The sequence below is a fragment of the Poromitra crassiceps genome (genome assembly GCF_964638095.1).
Source record: "Poromitra crassiceps genome assembly, chromosome: 11".
Taxonomy (NCBI): Eukaryota; Metazoa; Chordata; class Actinopteri; order Beryciformes; family Melamphaidae; genus Poromitra; species Poromitra crassiceps.
The window spans coordinates 52,351,216-52,363,123 of NC_139643.1; the positions used below are offsets into that span (position 1 = coordinate 52,351,216).

Here is an 11,908-nt window from a genome sequence, read left to right on the forward strand (position 1 = left end):
ACTCTATGGTTTGTTCTCAAGGAGTTAAAATACAGCCCACTACACAATAATGCCCAGTAGGTGGCAGCAATACACCATGCGGTCTTCAGTCTGACATTACGCAGAATAGAAGAAGAATGTGTTTTCTGACGTAAAGACGTAACGGGCGTAACGTATGTATTCTGTGACGCTGTGGCTGGCTGTGGTATGCTAGGCGCTAACATGTGTTTGCATTTGTATGTTTGAAAGGTTCGCCTAAACTTAGTAGCGATATTGACCGAAAATATTTGATCACTCACCATCAGCTACACCATGAGCACACTATGGATGGGGAACGTGAGTCTTTTACTACTTTATAACTAACGTAACTAACTAGCTAGCTAGCCTAACATCGCTACGTTTGTTTTATGGTGAGAACATTTCGCCAAAGCCCATTGAGGAATCTGTCAGTTTAATGTTTTTGTTATGGCCAAACACACAGACCTAACCTGGCAGAACAGGACTGAACACCTCTTAATCATTTGGTTCTTCTGGCGGATTCGGCATGCGAGTCATCCACCACGGATCACTTTGTTTCAGTCAAATCAACACTTTTAACACTGTGTTTAGGTGGAATAACGTTAATATCAGATGCAACCAGCACGATAATTGTTAAGCATTATGGTATTACCAAAACACTTTGAGGGGTGGAACAGGAACAGATGCACCGACATGTGTGAGCGCAGAAGGCGCTTGTTGTCCACATAAAGGTGAGGATGGCAAATCACCTGAAAACACCCGGTGTGTTTGTGTTTGTCTCATGCAGGTACGTGCTGCTCACTGTTGTTATATGGCTGCTATCCGAAACGGTGACCTTTTAGGAATATAGGCTATGTAGGCCTATTCCAAAAGAACTTCATGCAATGCATATATCACGTATACATGCATGCACAAATAAACACGTTAATAAAAAGCGTTGTTTCTTAAACTAAATTTAAAAATACATTTTATTTTTTTATGACAAAAACATAAGTTTGAGCAATCACAGAGGGGCTCATAACGAGAAGAATGATCTATTATTGCTTCTTTAAAGAAGAAATGCAGTCACACATTTTGGTGGTCACAGATTTCCGTGTAAATAATAATAATAACTTGTATTTTATAGCGCCTTTCAAGGAACCCAAGGATGCTTTACAATAGACCCTTCTCACGGGGGCCATTTTGGGTCGAAAAGACAGGGTAAACACAGGTGCAAGCAACACACTAATGAGGGTTTCCAACTTCCAATGGTTGGAATTTGGAAACCCTCATTAGTGTGTTGCTTGCACCTGTGTTTACCCTGCCAATTTGACACAAAATGGCCCCCGTGAGAAGGGTCTATAGACTCTTCTCACGAGGCCATTTAGTGTAAAAAAGGCAGGGTAAACACAGGTGCAAGCAAAACACTAATGAGGGTTTCAAACTTCCATGATTGGAATTTGGAAACCCTTATTAGTGTTTTGTTTGCACCTGTGTTTACCCTGCCTTTTTGACACAAAATGGCCCCTGTGAAAAAAGGGTCCATGGTGTGAGACACAGACAAACAAGTAAAACAACAACAATGAGGCTAATACATCTGTCAAGTCTATGAAGCATACCCTTAACCAACAGTACATGATCCCTAACCTTGCCTTTGAACATCATGATGTGTTTCTTGGTAGCTGGAGCTCTACATGGACGAGAAGTTTGTCACCAGAGCCTTTTCCACCATGGGCGAACAGGTGGTGAATGTGCGGATCATGCACAACAAGATGACAGGGTGAGGAGGAGCGAGTCCAAAACGAGTTGTGTATAAAGAGAATGCATCCATCCTGGTGTCAGGCATAACGTGTGTTGTGTCAGGCATAACGTGTGTTGAGTCAGGCATAACGTGTGTTGTGTCAGGCATAACGTGTGTTGTGTCAGGCATAACGTGTGTTGTGTATAGAGAGCCAAAGTGAAACGTCACTTCCTGCTTTCTCCCTGTACCAGCACTGCGAAAAATATGAATGGCGGTGGACGGAGAATAAGGTTACTTTTTTGATCCCGTTTGAATTGTGCCACCGGGTGCCAATGCTAATTTTGTCCATTTAAAACATAACTTTGCACGTCAAGAAAGTCACAGTTTGTTGTCAAACTGAAACGTAGGGGTTAGTTTCATATAAAAACTACATAGCTTGTGGAAGCTCGTGGCATGTTGCCGGTCTTCACTTTGCCGGTAGAGAAAGTGACGTCACTTAGACGACAGTGTATGTAGTCTTTCTGATTTATAACTTATAGTGCAACAGTTTGGCGACAAACTGCGACTTTCTTGACATGCAAAGTTACGTTTAAAATTTACAAAATTAGCGTTGGCACCCCGTGGCACAATTCAAACAGGATCAAAAAAGTAACCTTATTCTCCGTCCAACCCCATTCATATTTTTCGCAGCGCTGGTACAGGGAGAAAGCAGGAAGTAACGTTTCACTTTGGCTCTCTATAAAAAGAATGCATCCATCCTGGTGTCAGGCGTAACGTGTGTTGTGTCAGGCGTAATGTGTGTTGTCTGCCTGGTGTCAGGCGTAACGTGTGTTGTGTCAGGCGTAACGTGTCTTGTCTGCCCGGGCAGGGGCGCACTGGGCTACTGCTTTGTGGAGCTGACAGATGAAGCCACGGCTGAGAGATGCCTCCGCAAAGTCAATGGCAAGCCGTTACCAGGAGCCAACGCGGTAAGCACCTTTTCTTCAAACCTGCCGTTTTGGGATGATGATATGCTCATCTCGCGATACCATTCAATACATGATACTGGGTCCACGATTTGATACAACCACGATATGATGTAGCCTAATAAATTACAGTTAATTGACAAAAGTATAACTGTGCAGAATTAGGGTATGTTTATTTCTGAGCTACACATCTTTCTCACATAAGAATGTAAAACAACAATTTGTCGTTACATAACTTGGATGGAGCTCTGGTGTAATTGTGATGTGTCAAAGCTATGATGACTACAGCAGAATAAAATGGAGCTAATATCACCATTTAGTTTTCTGCCTCACGATTTTTTGAGTGTGATATATTGAATTTAGATATGGTCCCATCCTTGCAGTTTATTGATAGACAGCCATAAGAAAGGGTTTGGATGACTCTGAAAGACTTTGTTGATCCTCCTCACAGCCCACAAGATTCAAGTTAAATCGAGCCATTGGGAAACAAGATGGCGGGTGAGTCCAGCTGGGGACCTGGTGACCTGGTGACCTGACTCCAAACACCTGAATATTGTGTGCTGTAGTCAGAGGATGTCCTCTCTGTTTGTCTCCTGTGTGCTGTAGTCAGATGATGTCCTCTCTGTTTGTCTCCTGTGTGCTATAGTCACATGATGTCCTCTCTGTTTGTCTCCTGTGTGCTGTAGTCAGATGATGTCCTCTCTGTTTGTCTCCTGTGTGCTGTAGTCAGATGATGTCCTCTCTGTTTGTCTCCTGTGTGCTGTAGTCACATGATGTCCTCTCTGTTTGTCTCCTGTGTGCTGTAGTCAGATGATGTCCTCTCTGTTTGTCTCCTGTGTGCTGTAGTCAGATGATGTCCTCTCTGTTTGTCTCCTGTGTGCTGTAGTCAGATGATGTACTCTCTGTTTGTCTCCTGTGTGCTATAGTCTAGATGATGTCCTCTCTGTTTGTCTCCTGTGTGCTGTAGTCAGATGATGTACTCTCTGTTTGTGGGCGACCTCACGCCGGAGGTGGATGACGGGATGCTGTACGAGTTCTTCTACAACCGTTACCCGTCCTGCCGGGGGGGCAAGGTGGTGCTGGACACCACGGGCAGCTCAAAGTGAGTTTCACACGCGATCACACAACATGCTATCACACAACATGCTATCACACAACATGCTATCACACAACATGCTATCACACAACATGCTATCACACAACATGCTATCACACAACATGCTATCACACAACATGCAAAACTATTAAATGTAGCTTAAAAAATCATAGAAGTGATCTTCTTTTGTGAAGATGATCTTGCTGAACACAAATGTCACTGTTTCATAAACGTTAGTTAACCACAGATCTTATTTCAGGCTTTTAACCAAAATCCCCATACAAAAATCCCATTGACTTCCCAACAAGGGAACCAGAGGCCTGTACTACGAATGTTGTATTAGAAGATCCAGGATCTGTCCCTTGATCTGGTTTGTCTAAACCAGATCAGCTCGATTGTAGTTAACTTGTACTACGAAGCTCGTTTGCCACTCGTTTAGTGGAACCAGGTTTTTCTAATCGAGCTCTAGGCTCGTGCACATGAAAATGCTCGTGCACATCAGCTCGTGCACATAAAAAGGGCGTTCTCTCCGACGTCTGACCAATCACAACATGGAGACGCCAAACACGTCATCGGCTGCGTCTGACTGGCAGCAGCAGCAGCAGCAGCAGCAGAGCCGCATATTTCTCGCTTGAGGAGCAAACGCTCATATTCACGAAATATGAGGTTTTTAAACATCTAATAAAAACAAAGGGCAACACTGTTGCACATAATAAGCGGCGAAAGGAGGGCTGGCAAAAATTTGCAGATTGTCTAAATGCGTAAGTTATTCAGCTTGCTTGATTTCGCCACCAAAGCGCCAGACACGCCTATTTCCTCATTGAATGAATCCGCAAAAAAAAATCTGCGTTGGATATTATTAGTCTGTTCCCGAATGACTGTCTAAAGACCACTTTTATCCACACCAGTAATTTCTTTGAAGAGCGGTTTCGTAGGCTATCTACAGCTCTCTATCTACAGTCTTTTGTGGAAGCAATGTGTAATCTATCTCAGTCCAAAATCGGTATGTAGCTATAGACCATTTAGGCTCAATGAATAATAATGATCTCATGAGTGTTTAGTCGCACTGACTGAATAATTCCTATAGGCTAATCAATAAAAAAAAGAATGATAATAAAATAAAATAAATGCTTCTGAACTGAATTGACACGGTACGTGCGGGCATAGATTTCATTTATAAAAAATTGCCTATTTCGTGGTCACATATAGGCTATAGGCTATCGTCAGCAGAGTCGCATATCTCCATATTTCATATAATGATGCTGGAAATATGAAGTTCAATCACATCATACAGGCCAAAAGCAACACAGTTGCAACTGCAAAATGCAGGAGTAGCCTAGATATGAATCATCTTAATATGGGATCGCCTGTGTGCAGGTGATCCCATATTAAATTGCTTAGATGTAGTAGGCTATTCTAGCATGTAGGCTATGACCATTTTAATTCCAACCCAACGTCAGTCTCAGCTCCGTTGCGCACACGGCACCGTGCGCTTTGGAGACGTTTATGTAACCTTTTTATGCCAGTTTAGTGATATTTCTCCACTCACTATTCAGCTGCAATCGATCGGCGGGGTCAAACAACGTATCTAGGCTACTTGAGAGCACAAAAATGAATATATAAAAACATATTCCAAAGTGGTAAGTAGGGCTTAATTAAAATGTAGCCTGCAACAAGTGCAAGGCTTTAGTCCTTGATTAATTCAACATTACAATTCGTGCTCCTTCCTTGATGGGAAACTAGTCCAGAAAGGGGTTGGCCATTTTTCCAAACTGCTGATTCGATTGGTTCGTGGGCGGTGTATCTAAGGTCTAATCTTATCCTTGCAACTTAACCTGCTACGGACCAGGTTAAGTGTGAAGCATAAGTTGCTATGGAAATATATGTCGGTAAGAAGTTAACTTGCTTTGTAGTACGGCCAAACCAGGTTTAAACCTGAAGTTACCTCGCTAAACCACTAAACTGGCTTTGTAGTACAGGCCTCTGGAAGTGCTAAGATCCGGGTCTTAGCACTCATTCCAGTGGTACTCTATTCCCCCTGCTGTCCTGGTCGTTGCTCCACCCCCTCTGCCGATCTTAGGAGAGTTGTAGATGACCACATGCTTCCTCTGATACATGTGCAGTAGCCAGCCGCCTCTTTTCACCTGGCAGTGAGGGGTTTCACCGGCAGAACGTGGGCTGTGGGTTTGTTCAGTCGCATATGAGCTGATGTGTGGCTGTCTGGCTGTAGGGTCTGTGGGTTTGTTCAGTCACATATGAGCTGATGTGTGGCTGTCTGGCTGTAGGGGCTGTGGGTTTGTTCAGTTCCCAGACGAGAGGCTGCAGAAGCGGGCGTTAGAGGAGTGTCAGGGAGCCGTGGGACTTGGCAGTAAACCACTGCGACTAAGCCTGGCTGCCAGCAAGTAAGTTCTAAAATGCCTCCGTTACAAATGTATTAATATGTATCAACAATGTCATGAATTCTGAGATATTGCGGGGGGGCGGGGTGGGGGTGGAATCATACTTGTCCACTTACTCATTTTGGTTGCTCTTTAGTTTTCCTTTTTTTCTGTTATTTTCTTTTTGTCTTTGACTGTTGCTTTTCTTTTCCTTATTTAGTGTTTGCTTGTTTCTTTTCTCTTGTTTTTGTTTATTTGATATGCTTTGTACTTATTATTATTATTATTATTATTATTATCATTATTATTATTACCTATATTAGTTTTATTTCTGATGTAGAAACCCTACACAAGCCCACCTAGGGTTTCCTGTCTCTACCCGCACATTATTTAGTTGTTTTCCTTTTGCTTGTTTCTGTTTTTAAATATGCGCAAATAAGGAGAACATTTTATCTTTTTTATTCCTGTTCCAGGGAAATAGCAATATTTGGATATTGCCCAAGCCTAACTGAAATCTGTCTCTTAAGTGTGTCGCTCAATCCTTTGTGAGTTTCAGGAAAACCTTTGCTCGGCAACAGCAGACAGACAACAAACCATGGCAGTCAAACTCGGGAGGATACAGACAAAACTACAACCAGTACAGCCAGAACCAGTACCAGCAGCAGGCCTATTCTGCCTATTACCCTAACTGGGGCTATGACCAGAGTGGAGGTGGTTATGGCTACAACTATAACCAGTATGATTACACACAGTATCCTGCACAAACACAGGTAGGTTCACTGTATTACTCAGCCTATAGACACTATAACCAGTATGATTACACACAGTATCCTGCACAAACACAGGTAGGTTCACTGTATTACTCCTCAGCCTATAGACACTATAACCAGTATGATTACACACAGTATCCTGCACAAACACAGGTAGGTTCACTGTATTACTCAGCCTATAGACGCTTTTCACTTGACAACATCAGCATTGTAAATTGCACCTAGCTTACTAACTGTTGCAGTGTTTGTTAATACAATAGCTGACAGGAAATAAGCTAGATTTCAAATGAAGCAATAAGCCCTAAGAGGCCCTAAGAGGCCATGGTTTACAGCTAAGAGGTGCCATGGACACTTCATAACTGTTGTCAAATCAGTGGAAACCACAGAAACACATTTCAGTGAAAACAGTCTAAATCAGAGGTGCCCAAATTCTCTCCTATGAAGAGCCAAAAATGACTCTGGATGGCGGGCCGTGGGCCCAAAATAAATGTTGATGTTATGTGAAATTACATTCAATTAAAATGTATTGTATTTTATAGGCAATTTACATTCTAAATCTAAAATACATTTTCAAAATAATAAAACCCTTATTAGAACTTTTATTAAACAACTTTTATTAGTTAGATTTAGAGTTGATTGAAAAGCTTAAACATTTTCAAAGGGACAGACACCTTTCTGACAGAAAGTGCATGCAACTCAAGATGTGTAGCCTGGCCCCTAACTCTACCCATAGAACAAGATGTGTAGCCTGGCCCCTAACTCTACCCATAGAACAAGATGTGTAGCCTGGCCCCTAACTCTACCCATAGAACAAGATGTGTAGCCTGGCCCCTAACTCTACCCATAGAAGATGTGTAGCCTGGCCCCTAACTCTACCCATAGAACAAGATGTGTAGCCTGGCCCCTAACTCTACCCATAGAAGATGTGTAGCCTGGCCCCTAACTCTACCCATAGAACAAGATGTGTAGCCTGGCCCCTAACTCTACCCATAGAACAAGATGTGTAGCCTGGCCCCTAACTCTACCCATAGAAGATGTGTAGCCTGGCCTCTAACTCTACCCATAGAAGATGTGTAGCCCCTAACTCTACCCATAGAAGATGTGTAGCCTGGCCTCTAACTCTACCCATAGAAGATGTGTAGCTGGCCCCTAACTCTACCCATAGAAGATGTGTAGCCTGGCCTCTAACTCTACCCATAGAAGCCACTCTCATTCAGATAACTTGAGGTGAGGTCAAGGGACCCCTTTGAAGATGAAGCATCCAGAGACGTACGCACATCCACTAGTTGGTGCTGAGCTCAACTGTATCAAACAGGAAAATAAACGAAAAAAAGGGCTCGCAACACAAATTTAAATAGCTCCCGTGGACATTTATTTAAGACAAACAGTTTCGGCCTGGTTCGGGCCTTCGTCAGTGTCAAGTGAAAAATACATTTCCAAGGAAGTACTTAAATAGCGTTTTCATGGGTCTTTGTCTCCGCCTAGTGGTGTGCAGGCAGACCCAGGTACAATCTTCAGAGGAGTTTCACACAGCATAAATCACAGTCTAAGGAAAAGGGAAATGGTGGCAGAACCTATTCAGCTCTCCAAATAAAACTCAACAGGAGCTATCTAAAATTGTGTTGCGAGACCTTTTTTTTCGTTTACCTCTTTGAAGATGGCCATGCCAATTTTTCCCTCAGCAAAATTTAGCCCAACTTTGGAGCATCATCTTATTCATCTACCCCCCTTCCTATGTTGACATGGTTGGAACCAATCGATTTGTTAGGTCTTCTAGTTTTATATGGTGTCAGGATCATCACAGTAACTTTCAAAATGAGCCCGCCACAGCCTCTGAAAGAGTCATATCAGCCGCGGATGAGTTATTCACTATGTCACTATGGTCTATATATGTCACTGTGGTCTATATGTCACTATGGTCTATATGTCATTCTGGTCTATATGTCACTATGGTCTATATGTCACTATGGTCTATATGTCACTATGGTCTATATGTCACTATGGTCTACAGTATATGTCACTCTGGTCTATATGGAGAGCGTGCATTTAGTCTTTGTTAACACTATGAGTCATTCTAAAATGTTTGACTCTTGTTTTGTAGGAAAGTGAAGCTGTCCAGGATGACGGTCTGGAAGGTTTGTATTCAACTTTCTCTGCAGAGTTTCCTCCTTTATTTCCATTTGTTTGGCCAGGTGACAACAATGCCACTGAAACTCAGGTGGTGCCACCAAAGAACTGCACACTGTGCACAGACGCCTGAACACACCAGTCTGGGTTATCTTCCAAGAGAACTGTACAGTTCACTAGAAGTGAGAAGAGAACTGGACAGTTCACTAGGAGTGAGAAGAGAACTGTACAGTTCACTAGGAGTGAGAAGAGAAATGTACAGTTCACTAGAAGTGAGAAGAGAACTGTACAGTTCACTAGGAGTGAGAAGAGAACTGGACAGTTCACTAGGAGTGAGAAGAGAACTGGACAGTTCACTAGGAGTGAGAAGAGAACTGTACAGTTCACTAGAAGTGAGAAGAGAACTGGACAGTTCACTAGGAGTGAGAAGAGAACTGTACAGTTCACTAGGAGTGAGAAGAGAAATGTACAGTTCACTAGGAGTGAGAAGAGAACTGGACAGTTCACTAGGAGTGAGAAGAGAACTGGACAGTTCACTAGGAGTGAGAAGAGAACTGTACAGTTCACTAGGAGTGAGAAGAGAAATGTACAGTTCACTAGGAGTGAGAAGAGAACTGGACAGTTCACTAGGAGTGAGAAGAGAACTGGACAGTTCACTAGGAGTGAGAAGAGAAATGTACAGTTCACTAGGAGTGAGAAGAGAACTGGACAGTTCACTAGGAGTGAGAAGAGAACTGGACAGTTCACTAGGAGTGAGAACTGAATCAAACCAACTGCTGCAAGCCACCCCAAAATGCAAGGGCTTATGGGTATAACCCTTGGTTCACACCAAAAGCATCTCAGAAGCAGCGCTGAAGCGTCGAGCAGGAGTCACATTCACACCAGAAGCACTCCACAGCTTCACACCAGAAGCTCCACAGCTTCACACCAGAAGCACTCCACAGCTTCACACCAGAAGCTCCACAGCTTCACACCTGAAGCACTCCACAGCTTCACAGCAGAAGCACTCCACGGCTTCACACCAGAAGCACTCCACAGCTTCACAGCAGAAGCACTCCACAGCTTCACAGCAGAAGCACTCTACAGCTTCACCGCAGAAGCTCCACAGCTTCACAGCAGAAGCACTCCACAGCTTCACACCAGAAGCTCCACAGCTTCACAGCAGAAGCACTCCACAGCTTCACACCAGAAGCACTCCACAGCTTCACACCAGAAGCTCCACGGCTTCACACCAGAAGCTCCACAGCTTCACACCAGAAGCACTCCACAGCTTCACAGCAGAAGCACTCCACAGCTTCACACCAGAAGCTCCACAGCTTCACAGCAGAAGCACTCCACAGCTTCACAGCAGAAGCACTCCACAGCTTCACAGCAGAAGCACTCCACAGCTTCACGCCAGAAGCTCCACAGCTTCACAGCAGAAGCACTCCACAGCTTCACACCAGAAGCTCCACAGCTTCACACCAGAAGCTCCACAGCTTCACACCAGAAGCTCCACAGCTTCACAGCAGAAGCACTCCACGGCTCGCTCTGTTTTGCCCTGCGCTGCCCTGCCCCGCTCACAACTTGCATTGACTTCATGCCTGGCTGCTCACATACTGCACGCTGCACGTGGGAAAAATAGACCGACACCGAAACGATCACTGCAGCACGCGTGCAGCTTCAGCGTGGTGTGATCGGTCTCCCCTGTTAACAAGGACGCCGAAATGAAAGTGCCTCGGCGCTGCATTGCTTCAGCACTGCTTCAATTCTTTATGAATACCTTGCTGTGATTGATTGATTGATTGATTGATTGATTCCTAGTAATCAGCTGTCTGTCTGTTGCAGATCCCAACCCAGAGCTGGATGTGGTGGAGGCCAACAAGAAGTTTATGGAGCTCAGTGAGGAACTGTACGACGCTCTCATTGACTGTCACTGGCAGTCAGTGGACTTCTCTACAGAACAGGACTTTAGCATTTCATCAAGCCTACCTGAGCCAATTTACTGTTGAACTCCCCCCCCTCCCCCGGGCAATTTATTTACTGCTGTCTGTTTGAATTTTGATAGCACACATTCTTTTTTTTAAGTGCATAAAGCAAGTAGGTTGTGGTAAGACTTTTACATGGTCCTGCAAGTGTCTTAACCTGTGGAAAAGTACTGTGAGTACACTACAGTACCAGGTTAGTACTGAATGAACATCACTAATAGATCGTCTAGTCATGAGGATGTATCGCGGGTAAACGATGTACATTCATTACATTTCCATTTGACCTAACGCTGTTGTGGCACTCCTTAAGTAGTTGGAGCGTTATTGCCTACTTGAAGTACTTTTCCACATGTTCTCACACTGGAATAAGGCCAGTGTAAAATAGCACCATATTAATTTCATGCTTGTTTTATTGACATGCGTCAGATGGACCAAAGAAAGAAGCTTTCTTCTCATCTCTTATTAACCCATTGATACCTGATGCAGCATTTGCGTGTATATCCCTCATTTGTGTGCGTATCCCTTTAAGACCACGTTAACGCGGTCTTAAAGGGATACACACACAAATGCTGCATCAGGTATCAATGGGTTAACTCAAGGCTGTTTTATAGCAGGCCATCTTCTCTCTGTCGGGTCATTGTACATTATTTTGCCTTGGGATTGAATAAATGCAGAATGCTGAAAGACTTGAATGTAGCACTTCCTTCTCAAAAGATTGCAGGCAGTGAAATACTTACAGACAGTAGTGTTAGTAATGAATGTAATGCACTATTGGGTCAATAGAATTTGGCCAGAATAAATAATAAATAAATGTCTTTATGCAGGTAACCTAACCCCCTCTCTCCCCCATTTCACGAAGTAATGATAAGATAGCTTGGTATATTTGGG

At 43.6% G+C, this 11,908-nt stretch overlaps 1 protein-coding gene across 2 annotated transcripts; it reads left to right on the forward strand.

The window, feature by feature from the left end:
• The first annotated feature begins 173 nt into the window (after positions 1–173).
• LOC310785473 (tRNA selenocysteine 1-associated protein 1-like) lies at positions 174–11,646 on the forward strand. Of its 2 annotated transcripts, none has more exons than XM_083646558.1 (9): positions 174–315; positions 1,659–1,756; positions 2,586–2,685; positions 3,134–3,180; positions 3,650–3,784; positions 6,064–6,180; positions 6,707–6,926; positions 9,028–9,061; positions 10,881–11,646. In XM_083646558.1, exons 1-9 carry the CDS (start codon positions 292–294, stop codon positions 11,042–11,044), a joined length of 939 nt encoding a protein of 312 aa, XP_083502684.1. In that variant the 5' UTR covers positions 174–291; the 3' UTR covers positions 11,045–11,646. The 2 variants fall into 2 exon arrangements, with proteins under 2 accessions (XP_083502684.1, XP_083502685.1); XM_083646559.1 differs by having other exon boundaries at positions 6,713–6,926.
• The last annotated feature ends 262 nt before the right edge of the window (positions 11,647–11,908 follow it).